At 49.2% G+C, this 18,771-nt stretch overlaps 1 protein-coding gene across 2 annotated transcripts; it reads right to left on the bottom strand.

Annotated features, from left to right (window-relative positions):
- Window positions 1-5,981: 5,981 nt before the first annotated feature.
- ATP5MC2 (ATP synthase membrane subunit c locus 2) lies at window positions 5,982-17,493 on the bottom strand. Of its 2 annotated transcripts, none has more exons than XM_084802875.1 (5): window positions 17,146-17,493; window positions 13,102-13,170; window positions 10,379-10,456; window positions 9,705-9,898; window positions 5,982-6,260 (listed from the first exon to the last, which is right to left on the bottom strand). In XM_084802875.1, exons 1-5 carry the CDS (start codon window positions 17,476-17,478, stop codon window positions 6,146-6,148), a joined length of 789 nt encoding a protein of 262 aa, XP_084659001.1. In that variant the 5' UTR covers window positions 17,479-17,493; the 3' UTR covers window positions 5,982-6,145. The 2 variants fall into 2 exon arrangements, with proteins under 2 accessions (XP_084659001.1, XP_084659002.1); XM_084802876.1 differs by lacking the exon at window positions 17,146-17,493 and adding an exon at window positions 16,564-16,741.
- Window positions 17,494-18,771: the final 1,278 nt, after the last annotated feature.

Below are 18,771 nucleotides of genomic sequence, written 5' to 3'. Positions count from 1 at the left end.
GAACCTCTGACTCTCTTGCTTCCACCTCCCAAAAGCTGGGACCACAGCCACCATGCCCAGCAAAGACGTGGCTTCCTTAGCAGTCAAACACTGAGTGCCAAGAACCGAAAGCTCCCCCAAAGACAGGAAATGGAAGTCAAGTACAGTAACAAATTGTACTGAGAGGGTCAGAAGGAAGGCGGTGAACAAAGCCAGGGAACGTGCCAGAAGCCTGAGGCTTGCTGCTCCCCAGCTACTTCCTTAGGTGGAAGCGTTAGGCTGGGGGGCTGTCTTCTTCCCAGCACCGCAGGGAAACCCGGCAGAGGCCTCACCAGTCTTTCCAGGCCCGGCGTCCCTTGCCAAAGCAAACAACCCCAGCTCTCCGATTGTGCTCAGGCTCGGCCAGGGAGAACAAAGATCCCTTTCTTTCCTTCCCCAGCGCTGTTGCTGCAGCCAAAGGCGCTGTTTACACAATCTTCCCTGGTGAAGAATTTGTTCCTTTTCTCTCTGGGTTGCAGCTGGAAAGGATTGCGTTCCTCCCTCGCCTGTTCCTTAGTCCTGTGTCCCTGGGCAGGAAAGGTGCCCACTACTCGACCTTCCCACCCCTAGAGATGTCCGCGCACTCGGGAGTAACTCTGGGCCCTTTGGTGACATGACAGGGGGGTTAGTTCTAGTGGCAGAAAAAGCCTCTCAGGCTGGGAAAGGGAGGGAGGCCAGCTTCCCTTCCTTTCCCAGCATTCCAGTCCTCTTTCTTTTTCTTTCTTTCTTTCTTTCTTTTTATTTTTATTTTTATTTTTTTTTTTTGAGACAGGGTTTCCCTGTGTAGCCTTGGCTGTCCTGGACTCACTCTGTAGACCAGGCTGGCCTGGAACTCACAGAGATCCTCCTGCCTCTGCCTCCCCGAATGCTGGGATTAAAGGCGTGCGCCACCACCGCCACCACCACCATGCCGGGCTAATCCTTTTTCGTTTCCCAGGTTTTCTCATGTACATTTCTACAACAGAGTCAAATCATCTAGGGCAGCCTTGGGTTATTTTGAAAAGATGATAGCAGGCTGGGTAAAGTGTTTCCTAAAACGTTTTCTTTAGTCCTCAGCGCATTACTGACTAGATCTAGCAGGGCAGATGTCTCTCCCACATCTTCTAAACAAAAGCAAGGAGGGAAAAGAAGAGTGGGAGAGTCTAATTTTAGTGCTGGCAGGGAATCCTAGTGTTAAGTTACTCTTGGTAAATTGGTAACTAGGAAACAGCAGAGAGCAAGAATTTACAGTCTAGCTTTCCAACAAGTTTTAAGGGCTAATTCTGCACAGCTCAGTGGTAGAACATATGCTTAGTATGGTGATGCCCTGGGTTCAATGACCAGAACCAAATACTAAAGCAAAGCAAAAAAGTAAAAAACAAAAAACAAAACAAAACAAAACAAAAAAACAGATTTAAAGATGCACTACTTTCATCTAGTTCTGTGACATCCCAGGGGGCAGATGCCCCCTCATTTCACAAGGGAGGGACACACAGCAGCGCAGCAGGAAGTTAACAAAAGCTCCGCGAGTAACTTGAGCCCAGGATTCTGGAACTTTCCATCTAGATGATTCCACAGGGCCAAGCTGTTTTCTGAAAACTGCATGAGTCTGTTATGGTTTCAGGTTTTTTTTTTTTAATTATTTATTTATTTTCGTGGTTCCAGGGATCGAATCCACAGCCTGGCTCGCACTGTATAAGCATTCTACTACCAGAAAACAACCCCAGCCCTTGTGTCTTTTGTAACTGAGTCAACTGTTGCCTGCTGTAAACTTTTTTCCCTACCTCAAATCCCTATTGGCGGTGGTTCCCCTGTTGCTAAGGGAGCCAGGGTTGTTTGTTAGTCTGCAGCTATGTTTTGGAAACTTTGTAGTTCCGGCTCCAGGTGTTGGGAGATGTGGATGGAGAAGCCATAGGCAGTGCAGAGGGGCAGTGCAGAAGAAACCATCCCTTCCCAGGATACAGACGCCTCACGCCAGCCAGCTCCCCCACCCCCACCTCAGCAAGCCGTGCAGAGAGAGCCTTTCTGTAAAAAGCAGCTTCGCAGTTCCTGGAAGGCCATGATCCTCCACGGTTAAAAATATCCACCAAGGGGACAGAGCTGTGCCAGCTAAACTGAGCGCGCTCAGAACCCCCAGTGTGGTTAAAAAAAAAAAAAAAAAAAAAAAAAGGACGCGCCTGCAAGATAGCGGCAGGGGTGGTAATTTTAAAAATAGTCTTCCTTGAGAAACCTCAGAAATTGTCCAGATTTCTTCTCCTTGCGTCCCATGGCATCCTGGGGGCAGTGTTGTATGACGCAAGGACAGGCATGTGCCACCACGCCTGGACAAGCCTTGATTGTTAAACACGAGAGTAAAAGGCACCTACTTCACACGAATGGAAATTCGGCTCTGAAGCGTGCGCGCCCCTCTGGGTTGAGTGTCTTTCCTGTTCAGCCTTCTGTGCTACATTTGACCCGATGAAGTTAGGAGGCTTGCTGTCTGGCGCTGGGCCTTTCTCTGGAGGTTCTGAGAAAAAACCGAATTCGATTTACCCGCCGACAAAAGCCTCTTGCAGCCGTGAGGCGAAGCTCTCTGCTTACTCTGGCCACCAGTCAGGATGCCGTTCTCAGCAGAGAGACTACTTTCTGTCTGTTGCAATGGTTCTCTCTGGCTACGAAGCAAGCAATAGTCCGTTAAATCCTCTCCTCTTAACCCTGAGTCTGATTTCCTCTAACCCTGACAGTATAAGAAAGCTCTTGCCTTTAATCCCAGCAACTCAGGAGGCAGAGGCAGGCGGATCACTGCGAGTTAAAGGCCAGCCTAGTCTACAAAGGGAGTCCAGGACAGCCGAGGATACACAGAGAAACCCTGTCTCGAAAAACAAAGCAAAAAAACCCAAAACCAACAACAACCACAAAAAAAAAAAAAAATTAAAAAAGAAAAAGAAAGAAAGCTCGCTACTGTTAATGTGAGTGACTGGATGTGGCCCATGCAGTCTCCCAGCACCTAAGCAGGAGAGTGGTGTCAAATGCAGCAAATCTGGGGCTCACAGCAGGGCATGTCTAAGGAGTCATTGGTTTATTTTGAGGTATTGGGGAATGGAACAAGGGGCATAGCATACACACCAGGCAAACAGTCTACCTCAGAACTATACCCTCAGCTCCTTTATCTTATGGGTTTTTTAAAAAATTATTTATTTTATGTGCATTAGTGTTTTGCCTGCATGTATGTCTGTGTGAGGGTGTCAGATTCTGGAGTTACAGATAGTGGGTGCCATGTGGGTGCTGGGGATTGAGCCTGGGTCCTCTGGAAGACCCATCAGTGCTCTTAACCGCTGCGCGGTCTCTCCAGGGCCCTATCTTCTGTTTGGGCAACAGGGTCATACTATGTACCCTAGGCAGACCTCAAACTCCAGACCCTTCCAACGTGTGCCACCAAGCCTGGCTTAGCTCTTTTTTTGGGGGGTGGGGTTCAAGACAGTGTTTCTGTGTATAACAGGACAGAGTTCTGTCCTGGACTCACTTTGTAGACCTTTGTAGCTATATATGGCCTTTGCTGCTTGTAAAGTGGCCTCTTGGTCACAACGTATGATTGTCCACAGTGTCCTGAAGTAAATATTCAAAAAGTAAGGATTTTTGATGGTTTGCTTTTATTTATTTATTTATTTACTTATTTATTGATACAGGGTTTCTTGTGTAGCCCTGGCTCTCCTGGAACTCACTCTGTAGACCAGGCTGGCCTTGAACTCAGAGATCTGCTTGACTCTGCCTCATGAGTGCTGGGACTAAAGGCGTGCACCACCACCACCTGGCAAAATAAGGAAAATTTGAGGAATGCCTGGGGACTAAGATCTTCTCAAGCTTTAGTTTTTCCTTACCAGATTGACCAGTGCTGTGTGTTCAGAACAGATTGGGAAAGTCAAGGTATTTTGAGATATGGTTCAATGACTTTTTTTTCCATTAAAAAAAAAAAAATTTACTAAGCCAGGCGGTGGTGGCACACGCCTTTAATCCCAGCGCTTGGGAGGCAGAGGCAGAAGGATCACTGTGAGTTCAAGGCCAGCCTGGTCTACAAAGGGAATCCAGGACAGTCAAAGCTACACAAAGAAACCCTGTCTTGAAAAACCAAATAAATAAATAAATAAATAAATAAAAATTTTATATGTATACAATATTTGCCTGCATGTGTGCCTGCCATCAGAAGAGGGCACCAGATCACATTATAGATGGTTGTGAGCCACCATGTGGTTGCTGGGAATTGAACTCAGGACCTCTGGAAGAGCAGCCAGTGCTCTTAACCTCTGAGCCATCTCTCCAGCTCCTCAATAAAGTTTTATTGCTCAAACCTTGGAGAACTACAGCAATACCCCCTACTGCGGCTGTTCTTACAGCAGGAATAACTAGGGTGTTTCCTCCTCTTAGCTCCCTGACTGGAGGTCACAGTAGCCGCAGCTTCCTGGATACCAACACAAGCTAAGTCACACAGATTGCTGGTTGTGGTTTGCCCAGGCTTAATGACCTTGAGAAAATCTTACCCTAACCCTACCCCATCCTCAGAGGCATGGGAAACAGCTCCTCCAAAATGTGGCATTTTGGTTGATTGCCTTTCTTTCTTGTTTTTGAAACAAGGTTTCTCTGTGTGATACCCTGGCTGTCCTGAAACTCACTCTGTAGACCAGGCTGGCCTCAAACTCAGGATCCACCTGCCTCTGCCTCCCAGGTGCTGAGATTCAAGGCCTGCACCACCAGGCCCAGGTTAACATTTAGATGATTTTCAATTCCCTTCCTTATGTCAATCATTAGGGGAATCTGCCTAGAAAATGGCTCAGACAGACACGGAGGCCGTGAAGAATGAGAAAACAAACTGAAACCAGCACGCCAAGCTCTGACAACACTGACCTTTCTGAACACTCCAACTATCTTTTACACATCCTTGCACAATTCCCAGGATGAGGACTGCTGCTCCTGTTCACAGATGGGAAAAACCACAAGTCCTGGAGAGTCACTGGTTAAAACCAGTTACTGTTACAAGAGAAATCAGTTCCTCAAGCGTCTTGATGACAAATTATGGACTATTTAAAACTCAGGCCAAGCAGAAACCAAGGTCACCAAAGTTGGACAGGTCTTTAGAAAAGCTGCTCTGCTAAACATAACACTCCTTCACCCCAAGTTGTTGGCAACTCGGGCTTCCAATCAATCTCCCTTGGGGCCTCAGCTGAGAGGACTCCTGAATAAATCTGCAAGTGTCTTCAGAACCATTTCATCATCACCTTAGAAGAAAAACATGTGGGCGGGGAAGCTTTGCTTTCTCCTAAGGGGTCAGCTCAAGTCAAGTCAGGGTCAGGAAGGGGAAACAACGGGCTTGATGCCTGAAGGGGGAGCTGGGGCGGGGCAGCCTCCCCTCCCGCCAAATTCAAGTGCCCCCACCACAGCGAGGGCTACTGCTGACTGGAGAAGTCCGTCAGTCAGGCCCATAGCCCACAAGAGTTACCTGCAGACAGCTCAGTGCTCGGGAGCCAAGCCTTGAGAGGAGAGATTGCTCTCAACCCTTGAGCACAGCAGACCCTTTCTGTGTATCCTAGTGTGTGCACACATGTAGAGGCCAGAAGACATCACCAAGGATCGCCCACCTTAGTTTCTGATACAGGTTTCAGGTTTGAGACAGCGTCGTACATGTAGCCCAGGCTAACCTCAACAGTTAAGAGCACTGGCTGCTCTTCCAGAGGTCCTGAGTTCAATTCCCACCATCCATATGGCAGTTCACAACAGTCTATAACTGTAGTCCTATGAGATCTGATGCCTTGTTCTGGTGTGCAGATGTGCATGCAGACAAAACACCCACATACATAAATCTTGAAAGAAAAAAGAAAAAAAAAAAAAAAAAAAAAAAAAAAGAACAAACCCAGCCAGATCCCTGCAGTTCAGAACCACCACTACCCTGGCCTTGTACTCTCACCAAGGCACTCTGCCAACTGCAGAAAAGAAATATACACAGGAGACTCGAGGAACATCTTATTAATACAGTATTTATTTGTCTTCTCTCTGTCAAACCCTGAGCCGAGCACTTCCCCAAGACTTCCTGGGGAGGGACAGGAAAAGGCGCACACAGGGCAGCCGGGACACAAAACAACTGTGGGAGGTGGGAGCGGAGACAGTGGAGACAGCGGGTTCACATGGCGAAGAGGATGAGAAAGGCCACCATTAGGCAGAAGAGCCCCATGGCCTCTGAGAGGGCAAAGCCCAGAATCGCGTAGGAGAAGAGCTGCTGCTTCAGGGAAGGGTTCCTGGGAAAGAAAAGAGAAGACTGAGTTTCTAGTCCACACAAGGAAAATGCCAAATGTCTAAGAGGACGGAGAAAATTCCCTTTAAGTTTATTTATAGGGAGACCCCATTGTACCCAAATTCTAGCACTGAGATTTCAGCAGGGGTAAAAAGGGTGGAGGGGGACCGTCTTAGATGCCACGCGGTAAATGTCACCCTCCCCTGATCACCCGTACCACAGTAGCGTAGACCTGCAGGCTGCATTCTCAAGAGCCTAACAGGACACGGGGCAAAGTGCAGGCGGGCTGTGGCTCACACCTGTGTCCCAGGAACGCAGCAGAGACAAAGGCTGGCTTTCTTTGGCTATCTGAAAACAGTCAACGTGTGTGTGTGTGTGTGTGTGTGTGTGTGTGTGTGTGTGTGTGTGTTATGGTTTTAGATTTTGATACAGGGTTTCTCTGTGTAGACCTGGCTATCCCGACAGTTTGTAGACCTGACTGGCCTCAAACTAAGAGATCCATTTGCCTCTCTCTCCTGAGTGCTGGAATTAAAGGTGTGTGTCACCACAGCTTTGATTTTAGGCTTTAAGATGCTGAAAGTAGCTGTGGTATGTATTTATGATATGAATCACTAAGTTTGAAAGTCAATATATAATTTTCACTTCCTTTATCCTGGTACCTACAGCACAGTAAGGTAAATCAATAAATTCTTAGCAGAATTGTAGCCATTGAAGTAATCAGGCTTTTTTTTTTTAAGTGTATTTATTTATTTGCATGTATGACAGAAGAGGGCACCAAACCTCATTATAGATGGTTGTGAGCCACCATGTGGTTGCTGGGAATTGAACTCAGGACCTCTGGACGTGCAGCCAGATACTCTTAACCACTGAGCCATCTCTCCGGCCCCGTAATCAGGCTTTTTGCTTAGTGCAAATTCAGAAAAAATAACCCTATTTCCCCAGACATTAGGATAACTTGCTGGTCTCTAGAGGGTTAATTTAGTTCTTCAGTGACTTGTCCAGAGGTGGTAGAGACCAGGTAGTCCCAGGTGCCTGGCCCAGTTGGGCTGGCAGCAGAGGCAGCTGTCTCAGGAGCAACCGAGGAACTCCCAGAGATGAGGAAAACAGCCGTAAGGCTGTGGCACTGACTGAGCTCTAGCCCAGGGACAGCAACCTTTCTCTGTGAAGGGCCAGAAAATTTTCACTTTAGGCTTTTTGACCACAGAGTCTACTGTCCTAAAATTCTAAAGTGTAAACATGACTGTGCATATGATGGAGCACACGGATACATATCAAGCCAGCCTTTAACCCTGTTGTTTCGTTGTAAGAACATGAAAAACCTCCTCTTGCTGCTTTTAAAAGTACTTTTAAGGAATGTATAAACTAGATGGTACTTCCACTTGTAATCTCAGCATTGGAGAAGCAGGAGTTGAGGCAGCCAGAGGCATACGGTTAAGATGCTGTCTCAGAAAAAAAAACAAAAACAAAAACAAAAAAAACCCACACACACACGAAAACAAACAAACAAACAAACAAACAAAAAACAAAGTAAAAACCATTTTTAATTCAACCATAGAAAACCAGGCTACGTGGGCTGGAGAGATGGCTCAGAGGTTAAGAGCACCGTCAGCTCTTCCAAAGGTCCTGAGTTCAATTCCCAGCAACCACATGGTGGCTCACAACCATCTACAATGAGATCTGGTGCCTCTTCTGCCCTGCAGGTGTACATGCAGGCAGAGTACTGTATACATAATAAATAAATAAATCTTAAAAAAAAAATGCTGGGCTGTGGTGGCGCACACTTTTAATCCCAGCACTTGTGGGGGCGGAGGCAGGTGAAATCGCTGTGAGTTCAAGGCCAGCCTGTCCTACAAAGCGAGTCCAGGACAATCAAGGCTACACAGATAGACCCTGTTTCAAAACAACAACAACAACAACAAAGAAGAAAAAGAAAAAGAAAAAGAAAAAGAAAACCAGGCTATGGGCCAGGCATGGTGGCGTACACCTTTAAATCCCAGCACTCTTGGGAGGCAAAGGCAGGCATATTACTGTGAGTTCAAGGCCAGCCTAGTCTACAAAGTGAGTCTAGGAGAGCCAAGGCTACACAGAAAAACCCTGTCTCAAAAAAAAAAAAAAAAAAAAAAAAGAAAGCCAGGCTATGGCCAGGTGTGGTGGCACACGCCTTTAATCCCAGCGCTCCGGGAGGCAGGGGCAGCAGGATCAACATGAGTTTGAGGTCAGCTGGTCAACAAAGCGAGTCCAGGACAGCTGGGGACACACAGAGAAACCCTGTATCGGGAGGGAGAGAACCAGGTTGTGATCCACATACAGGCCTCGGGCGTGGATTGCCACCCCTGCTCACACTGTGGCCACTCAACAGAACTTTGGTGATACAACTGTGCTGTGTCTGTACTGCTAACTATCTCCAGCCCCAAAGCATTGAAACTGCACAACAGAAGGCCCGAAAACCTCCATTCTATGTTAGGACAGGGTCTGATGTAGACCAGGCTGGCCTGAACTCACCATGTAGCCTAGGCTCACCACTATAGGTTTGTGTCATCATACTTAGTTTGTTGTCTTTATAGTAAAATAAATAAATAAATAAATAAAATAAATAAAAAAAATTAAAGCAAGGTGTGGCTATACATGCCTTTAGTGCCAGTACTCAGGAGGCAGAAACAGGCAGAACTCTGAGTTCTAGGCTAGCTAGGGCAATATGAGGAAAAAAAATTATGTTTAGCTAGGTGTGGGTGTATATGCACGTGTGTGCTCATATGTGTGCTCATATGTATGCATGTGGAGGACAGAAAAACTGGTACAGGTTGGCTTACTCTTTTGTCACGTTGTCAGGCTTGGCGTCAGGTGCCCATCCCACTAAGCCATCTTATTGACACCTTACTGTTTGTTTTCTCTCCCCCCCAGACAGCGTTTCTCTGTGTACCTCTGCCATCCTGGAATTAACTCTGTAGAGTCGCAGGCCCCACACTTAAGAGATGCACCTGCCTCTGCCTCCTGAGTGCTGAGACTAAAGGTGTGTGCTACCCATGCCTAGCTTAGCTTGTATTTTTAATTAGTTAAAATTTAAACAAAGCAGCATTTGGGAGGCAGAGGCAGGTGGATCTCTGTGAGTTTGAAGCCAGCCTGTCTACAGAGTGAGCTCCAGGACAGCCAGGGCTACATAGTGAGACATTTTTTTCCCCAGGTTTTTTTTGAGACAGAGTTTCTCTGTGTAACAGTCTTGGCTGTCCTGGACTCGCTTTTGAGGACCAGGTTGGCTTCAAACTCACAGTGATCCACCTGCCTCTGCCTCTCGAGTGCTGGGATTAAAGGTGTGCACCACCACACCCAGCCAAAGAACAAACAAAACCCAGAAATGTAAATAAAAAGGAGCCTCTGAATAGGACAGTGCAGCTCTAGACCCGTCCTTTGGAATACAAAACAGAGCCACTGAGGGCCCAGGTAACCTTACCTGGCATAGCCAATGATGAGGCTCCCAAAAACAGTCCCAATCCCAGCCCCAGAGCCAGCCACCCCAACTGTAGCCGCTCCAGCCCCAATGAACTTGGCGGCTGTGTCGATGTCCCTTGAAATGGTGCTGGTCTGGAAGCTGCGGCTAGAGATGAGTGAGGTCAGAGGCCGCTGGACGGCCAAGCTACGGAGGCCCTGCGAAGAAGAGGCAGGCAGGAGGCAGGTTAGTTATCAATCCACTGTCTAGCGTTGGAAACACTGTACTATTTCAAACTGCTGGGCTGTCAAATCTGATGTTCCTCCCCCAACGGAAAATCATTTATTTCCCTGAAACCCTCCCTACAATGCCGGCGAGAGAACGTTTTAATGTAGGAAGTCGAGTTCAAATGACTTCATGACTCAGGTATGGTGTAGAAGTGTTAAATCTGAGACACGAGCCTGTTCTTGACACCCAGCACCTAGTCAGTAGATGAGGCCTAGTAATGGGAGCTGACAGCGGCACACAAAGCAGGAAGTGCCGGTGGTAACGGCTAACAGAGTATTAACTGCCTTCCATCTCTACCTAAAGCCAACCTTAGTCTGCGGTGCCTGTCCTCAGCACTCCCCCTGCTGGCCCTGGGAGGAAACCCTCCTTACCCCCACCCAAACCACAGTCCCAACCCCACAACAAGGTACCTCATCTGCTGGCACCTGTGGTCGCTTCAACTCCACTGCAGAGAGTGGACGACTCAGCAGCTGGGAGGTGCTCCTGACCTAGTGGAAAGACACGGGCAGGAGGGTCAAGGAAGGCTGGAGGTGACTGTCTGAAGCATGTCATTGCACCCAGTAGGATGCTCTCTGATGCGCCTTCCATTCTTTCAAAGTTTCATTCTTTCTTTTAGCAAACTTCATTTGTTTAAGAGACAGGCAGACACCTTTAATCTCAGGCCCCCAGGAAGCAAAGGAAGGATGATTTCTACATGTTCCAGGCCAGCCAGGGCTACATAGTGAGACCGTCTCAAAACAACAAAATAATAATAAAAGACACTCGGGAGGCAGAGGCAGGTGGATCGCTGTGAGTTTGAGGCCAGCCTGGTCTACAAAGCGAGTCTAGGACAGCGAAGGCTACATAGAGAAACCCTGTCTCGAAAAACAAAACAAAACAAACAAAAAAAAATAATAAAAGAGGGACTGGAGAGATTCCTTAGTACTTAAGAGCATTTGTAAAGGCCCGGGTCCAATTCCCAGCACCCACACAGTGGCTCCCCACCATCCCTAACTCCACCTGCAGGGTTTCCAACACCTTCTGACCTTGGGTACGAGCCACACATATGGTACATACATCACATATGGTACATAGCCACACATATGGTACATAGCCACACATATGGTACATAGCCACACATATGGTACATACATCACATATGGTACATAGCCACACATATGGTACATACATCACATATGGTACATAGCCACACATATGGTACATACATCACATATGGTACATAGCCACACATATGGTACATACATCACATATGGTACATAGCCACACATATGGTACATACATCACATATGGTACATACATCATATATGGTACATAGCCACACATATGGTACATAGCCACACATATGGTACATACATCACATATGGTATATACATCACATATGGTACATAGCCACACATATGGTACATACATCACATATGGTACATAGCCACACATATGGTACATACATCAAATATGCATGCAAAACACTCAGACACATGAAATACTTTTCTACAGAAAATCTTAAAAAACAAAACAAACACCGAAACAAACAAAAATCTCGCTGTGTTGCCCAGGCTGGCCTTAAAGGCCCAGGCGACCCTGCAGCCTCAGGGTCTCGGGTGTCAGGACTTCACACATGCTGAGTCAGCAAACCCTCAACTCAGGGCCACAGCACCCTCTTGCTTTGAGGAAGGAACGTGGCCACAGGGGGTCATGGATTCCGCTCTCAGCCCAAGACAGTGTCTCTAAGATACACGCAGCTGACAGTCAGGTCTTGACAGATGGAACTGAGATGCACACATACCTTTCCTTTTCTTGACAGGGTCTCGGTGTAGCTTAAGCTGGTCTTAAAGTGTGCCAACCAATCTTCCTGCCTCGTCCTCCCAAGTTCCCCACTACACACACGAGCCACTATGTCTGGTCTTTTCTCTTCTTTTGTACCAGGGACCGAGTTGACCCTGGGATTTGTACGTTAGGTAAGCACTGTGCACTGGGCTATGTCCCCGGCCCTCTAACTCCTCCGTGTGCACTAGAGTTTTGCCTACAAGTATTTAAGAGGACTTGTGGGTACCTGGTGCTCAGCGGCCGGAGGCCACTGGATCCCCTGAAACTGCAATTGCGATGGCTATGAGCTGCCATGTGGGTGCCAGGACCAAACCCAAGTTCTTTGCAAGAGCAACAGGGCTGGTAACTGTTGAGCCATCTCTCCAACCTGGAATGTTAACTTTCTGTCAAGCATGCGATTTGAGGGCTACGTTACTTCATGGTTTTCAGCCTACTTCTTCATCTGTCAAATGGGAGCAATCTCGGGGGGTGGGGGTGGGGGATTCTGACGAATAGATGGGGAATATACAGACTGGTGAACAGTGTCAGGCACACTTGGTACCTATCAAGAGCGTCACACCGGTGCACTTATGAACTCCCCGCACCATCTTATTAGTTTTATTTGTTTGTTTGTTTTTTTAGTTTTTTGAGACAGGGCTTCTCTGTGTAGCCTTGGCTGTCCTGGACTCACTTTGTAGACCAGGCTGGCCTTGAACTCACATGATCCACCTGCCTCTGCCTCCTGAGTGCTGGGATTAAAGGCGCGCACCACCACCGCCCGGCTCCATCTTATTAGTTTTAAATGCCCAGCGTCCTGCTGCTTCTGACCTGACACGTTCCCAGAGAGTATCCAGCTTCCTTTCCAGACTTACATTCCCACAGTAAAGTTCTAGCTAATGCTCACTCAAGTCAAAAGCCCGTATGTAATACATACCCTGCCCAAGCTATGTAACAGCTTGCTTACCAAACTGGCTGAGTTCGAATACCACAAACCAACAGTGATATGACGTGACCTGGATGTACACTAACTGGGATAGGACGTGACCTGGATGTACACTAACTGGCCTCCGGAGCACATGGGCCAGGGGAATGCCGAGCAACCATCCACTCCTGCCAGCAACTACGCACAGGGCCTGCTCTCCCAGAGCCTCTCACTCATCGCCCCCGTTTCATCTGTGAGGAACAAAGTCTAACAGGCATGACCAACCCATGGCCACAGGCTGCAGGCACCACTTCACATCTGTCCGTGACAGTGCATGTCCCCATACCAAGAGACCGGACACGCTGGCACTAATAAGAAGAAACAAGCTGTTCCAGCAAACGTACTCACCAAGGAGCGAGTGGAGACCAACTTGGAGCAGGCATACATTTTCAGGGGTGAGGGGCCAAGGCAGGACAGCTGGAAAGAAGCAGCAGCATTATAAACCTTCCTTGCTTGCTAAACTTCATCCGCACACCCGAGGAGCTCTAGGAAGCTTCATTAGCTCAGACGGGTTCAGGGCACCACAACACCAGAATCCTGACATCAAGTGACTTTCTTATGGCCTGCACAAGTAGTCACTTTGTCTCTGCTTTAAGGGCTTTCACCCTCAAGAAGAGACTTGTTACCCTATGAGCATATACAGGGGAGGAGGTCCCCCTCAGTCACAGACATAGGGGAAGGGAGTAAGGGGAAAATGGGAGGGAGGAATGGGAGGATACAAGGGATGGGATAACAATTGAGATGTAATATGAATAAATCAATAAAATATATTTTTAAAAAACCCTTCACCCATTCCATAGCTTCATGATTTGGGACTGTTCATCTTCCCAGCATCCCTTGCTTAAGCTCCTTTTCTTTAAGGTTCAAAAGGCTCTCCTCCCTGGCCTCAGTGTCTGGGCCCAGAAAAGATGTCTCTTAGAGACTAGAATCTTAGCAGTGTGTGGGGGTTCTAACCCTGTAACCTCAGCACTCAGGGCGCAGGGACAAGGCTGCCCAAAGTGCCAGGACAGCCTGTGATACAGAGTTAAAACCTTATTTCAAAACAAGAAGAACTAGTACTCTTCCTCATTGTGTGGAAGCAGGGGCAGTAGGGCTAGGACGCAAGACCTCAGCATACGAGGTAGCGCTGGCTAGTCCTTCACCCTGTGAAATCCCTACACTTCACTCAAGCTTTCCAGTGCTGAATTATTATCTGAAGCACCTTACTCCTTACATACTGATGTCCATGTTAACAGCGTGCAGCCAATCAGTGAGAACCTGGCATCACTCTAACTAGCACAGACTGTAAGCTCACTTCACCACTCCATTAAGGGGCTTTACTTTTTTCTTTTTTGTCCTCAAGATCCAAAGGAAAAATAGGCGAGTTAAAGACTTAAGACTGTTTTCACCCCAATGAAGCGAGAAGCCCACCTGGGCAAGAATTACCCGAGTGGCAGTATATACATTAAAAGTGCATGTCACTGGGCCAGCAGGATGGTTCATAGAACGAAAGCACCTATAAGCCTGACAAAAAAACATTTGAGGAGCTGTTGCCTGCTATCCACATGTGCACCATGACATGCACATACACACACAGGATAAAACAGTACATTTTTAGATTTGTGTGTATGCTTATCTGATTGTATGTATGTATATGTTTATGTATTTATGTATATATGTATGTATGTATGTATGTGCACCACATGCATGCCTAGTGCCCAAGAAGGTCATAAGATGTCACCAGACCCCCTGGAACTGGAGTTACTGATGGTTGTGAGCCACCTTGTGGGTGCTGGGAACCAGCCTGGGGCCTCTGGAAGAGCAGCAGGTGCCCTAACTGTTGAACCAGCTCTCCAGCCCCTGAAAGTTCTAGGGCGCCCCTGGATCTTAGATCTAGTCAAGATCTCTGGTGCCTTGTTGTTGTTGAGACAGGGTCTGTGTAGCCCTGGCTGTCCTGGACTCCCTCTATAGACCAGGCTGGCCTCGAACTCACAGAGATCCGCCTGCTTCTGCCTTCCAAGTGCTGGGACTACAGGCGTGCGCCACCACCACCTGGCTGCTGCCAATATTTTAAACAACTTCTCCAGTCATCTTTGTTGTTGTTTCAGGACAGGGTCTCTCTGTGTGGACAGGGTCTCTCTGTGTGGCCTTGGCTGTCCTGGATTCACTCTGTAGACCAGGCTGGCCTTGAACTCAGTGATTCACCTGCCTCTGCCTCCCGAGTGCTGGGATAGAAGGCGTGCGCCACCACCTTTATATTTAAGGTGTGCAATGACATGGTCTCAACAACACTCAAGGGTTTTAACTCTGTAATTTCACTTTTGGGGAAGCACCCTGGAGGCAGAAGCAGGACCTTGGTGCATACTAGGGTCCATGCTCTCCTGAGCTACATCCTTCGCTCTTTTTCTCACTCTGAAGTTTGAATGTTCCACAAACTTCGATACTCAAGAGCACATTAAACATTGCTCTGCTGGGCGGTGGTAGCGCACGCCTTTAACCCCAGCACTCGGGAGGCAGAGGCAGGTGGATCCCAGTGAGTTCGAGGCCAGCCTGGTCTACAAAGTGAGTCCAGGACAGCCAAGGATACATAAGAGAAAAAACAAACAAACACTGCTCCCTTAAGTAAACTGGACTCAACCTGTACAGGGTAGGTATGCTACTTATAAGTCCTGAATTTTACTTTTAGGTTGGTCTTCAGGTCTTGTTTTATCTAACACTTCAGTTTTTGCTGGACATGGTAGAACACACCCGTGATCCCAGCACTTAGGAGGCAGAGGCAGGCAGATCTCTATGAATTCAAGGCCAGCCTAGGGTACCTAGGGAATCCCAGGCCACACAGTGCGACCCTGTAACAAACAAACAAAATCTTGCCTTTGCCTTTATGCAACCTAAATACGAATTTGCTGCCCAACTATTCTGGTTCTATCAAGTCAAAACCCAAAATGCTTTAAAGCGTTTAGAATAAAGGGAGGCGCGGTACGGGGCGATGGCTCAGTGAACAGTCCTACCACACCACAGTACACATACAGAGCAAGGGGCTCTTTACTGTAACCTCCGTGCTGGGTGTCTACAGAAACAGGTGGATACTTGAAGCTCATTGGCTTGCGGTCTGGTCAGAGTTTACGAGCTTCACGTCAGTAAGACATCCTGTCTCAAAGTGACGGCTGCCCACCCTCCAAATTAACTTCTCAGTGTGCACTCGTGATTCTGTACAGTCCAATAAAGGGAGGTGTGTGAAGTTAGGCATGGTGGTGCACGCACGAAATCCCAGCAGTTGGGAGGCTGATGCAGAAGGATCATGAGTTCCAGGCCGACGTGGGCTATTTGGAGACAGTCTTCAAGAAACAAAAACAAAAGAGAAGCCGCTTTCCCCTCAAAACAGCCCCAACGTTATCACTTCTGAAGTGCAGTTCTGCAACACTCTAGTTACTGCCAAACCCAGTGCTTGCTTGCAGTGTACTCAATAAACTATTCTAAAATATATATATATATGTGTGTGTATAGGTGATTAAATTTGGCAATTTACAAATTAACATATGTCAATAGTACAATCTGTAGCTGGCATATGATAAGCCCAAAAGAGCATCAATCTTCGAGCCCTTCCAGCGGTCACCTAACCTGGCCAAGGCCACACCAGAGCAAAGAAACCTTTCAAACTCAGAACTCCTGCATTCCTTAGACCTTTCCCTCTTGCTAGCAAAATCCGAGGGGCATGTGACCGGGACACCTGGCAGGTGTAAACTGTAACAGCTTGGACCTCTCCCACCTTCTGGGCTTGCCGCCTGACAGAGACTCCCATCCTGGCCCACCATTTAAGATTTTATTTCCAACCTCACTGGCACGTCAGGGCTCTCAGCACAGGTCCGTACTGGGCAACCAATCACAGTTTCTGAGGAGACGGGGCTCACTTCTGCCTTCCCCAAGGCCCCTGCCCATCGGGCAGTCTTCACTGCTCTGTCCCTCTTTACCACGGTCAGTTTAGTTCAAATTCTATGGGGGCTGTGGGCAGTGAGCTAAAGCTACTCTGAGCGCCAGAGGTCCTCAGGTTCCCAGTCTGCAGGCTTAAGGGGAAAAAAAAAAAGGCTATTTTGACTCAGGATGACAGGAGGAAGCAGGGATAGGAGGGGAAGATTTGGGGGTGGTGACGATGGTGAAAAGGCGCGAGGGTGAGCAAAGGGCTCCCACGGCCCCAGGGAGACGACGGCCAAGATGGCGCCAGGCCCGCGCGGCTGGAGGTCACCGACGCGGGGGAAGGGGCCGCTCCCGGCGCGGGGAGGCGAGGCCCGCGGCCGCGAGGGTGCGGGGACCCGGGTGGGAGCTAGCAAGGTCAGGGCGGCCACGCGTCCTCGCGAGGGGGACACGGCTGCGCGCGCCTGCGCGGCCCGGGGAGGACGCGTGGCCTCAAGGCCTTACCTGCTCCCGGGGTGGAGAAGACGGAGAGGGGCGGGGGCGCGGCCGGCGCGGGGGAAGGCTCTGCGCACGCGCGGCCAGCACCAACGAGTCGCGCCCCCCCCCCCTCCGCGGATAGAGTGACCGCAAGCCCGCGGCGCCACAGCGACGCCCCCTACCGGGTTGGAGGTCCCTGCGGGACAAGCGCGCCACCTGGCGTTCAGCCGGGGGAACTACAAAAGGAGCCCCTCGGAGGACCCGCCAGCTCCGCTGCAGAGAAAGCCCGTCCCGCAACGTGGCCGCGGGCCTCGTGGGCGGCGCGGCACTCGGGAGGCTTGGACCCTGGAATTGTAGCATACAAGCGGGGATTTGGGCTCAGTGCCTAAAATGTAACGGGTCGGTGGGTGGGTGGGGACATAAAACCTCGGAACTCCACGTCGCCTTGGTGGGAGATGACAACTTGCCCACCAAATGGGCCACGGCTGTTTCTGCGGCCTTTAACTTTTAACTTTCTGTTTTTCCTTACCTCGCTTGTCGAGCTTGAAGGAAAAACAAAACAAAATAAAACACCTCCCCCCCAAAAAAACCCAGCACCTGCGAGTCAGAAGATCGAGGTGGCGTAAACATGGCCCGAAGCTCCTTTTTTATTTTTTATTTTTATTTTTTTTAAGTCCCGGGCCCAGCTAGGAACAACCGCACCTGTGACCTGCAGTAGGGGTTTGAGGTGCTCTCCCCGAGCCCCTGATTTCTTCGGTCCGTCCTTCCCAGCCTAAGCCTTTGTGTCCACGCGGGACCAGGCGAGGCCTAGGCCAGGGCTGCCAGGCTGACCCAAGCCCACAAGCCCAGCTGTCCGGGCCGGGTGCCTGGGCGCAGCGCGAGAAAGACGGGAAGAGCTCACCAAACCCACCCCCATAAAATAAATAAATAAAATAAAATAAAATAAATAAAAAAAAAGAAAGAAGCCGCGGCTGTAAATAAAGGCAAATCCGCCACCCTCTGAGGGGCCGTTTGTCCTCCCCTCCTTGGCCCCGTCCTTCCCGCCACCCCCTCCCGGGCGCCCCTACCCCCGCCCCGGCCCCGCGGCGCCCCCCGGCCCGGAGCTCCTCCATTTAATCGGATTTGGGAGAAGGGGAGGATAAATCACGGCAGCAGCTTTACGGTCCCGGAGGAGAGGCGAGCCGCAGCCAGGCACACCCCGGCCGGCGATAAAAACCGCCGCTGAAAGCCCACGGAGCAATTTCCCGGGACCCCGAGCGACGCCATTACAGGAATGTAATTTTGCCCGGATGAGGCCCCGAGTTTAATTATCCTCGCGGAGGAATTTCAATGCGGCCAATCCATCTTGCAGGCGGGCGGCAGAGGGATTTATATGGGCCCGTTATTTCACACCGATCCTCCATCTGCATTTTTATGGCCCCGAGCTCCTGAAAGGGAAGGGAAAAGGAGTGGGGGAGAAATGGAAGAAGAGGGTGGTGGACACCACCCCACTCCCCCCCCCCCAAACACGCGCCTTTCTTAAAAACCCTCGACTTCAGCTGGGCTAGGATTCTCACAGGTTCTCCCGGGGGCCCCCCAAATCTTCCTCCAGTGCCAGTGGCTGACCCGGGCAGGGGCGGGATCGGGATCTTTAGGAATCAACAGGTTATTTTC

This window comes from Acomys minous, assembly GCF_964271855.1.
Source record: "Acomys minous genome assembly, chromosome: 12".
NCBI classification, from domain to species: Eukaryota; Metazoa; Chordata; class Mammalia; order Rodentia; family Muridae; genus Acomys; species Acomys minous.
This window is presented reverse-complemented; position numbering and strand designations above follow the sequence as displayed.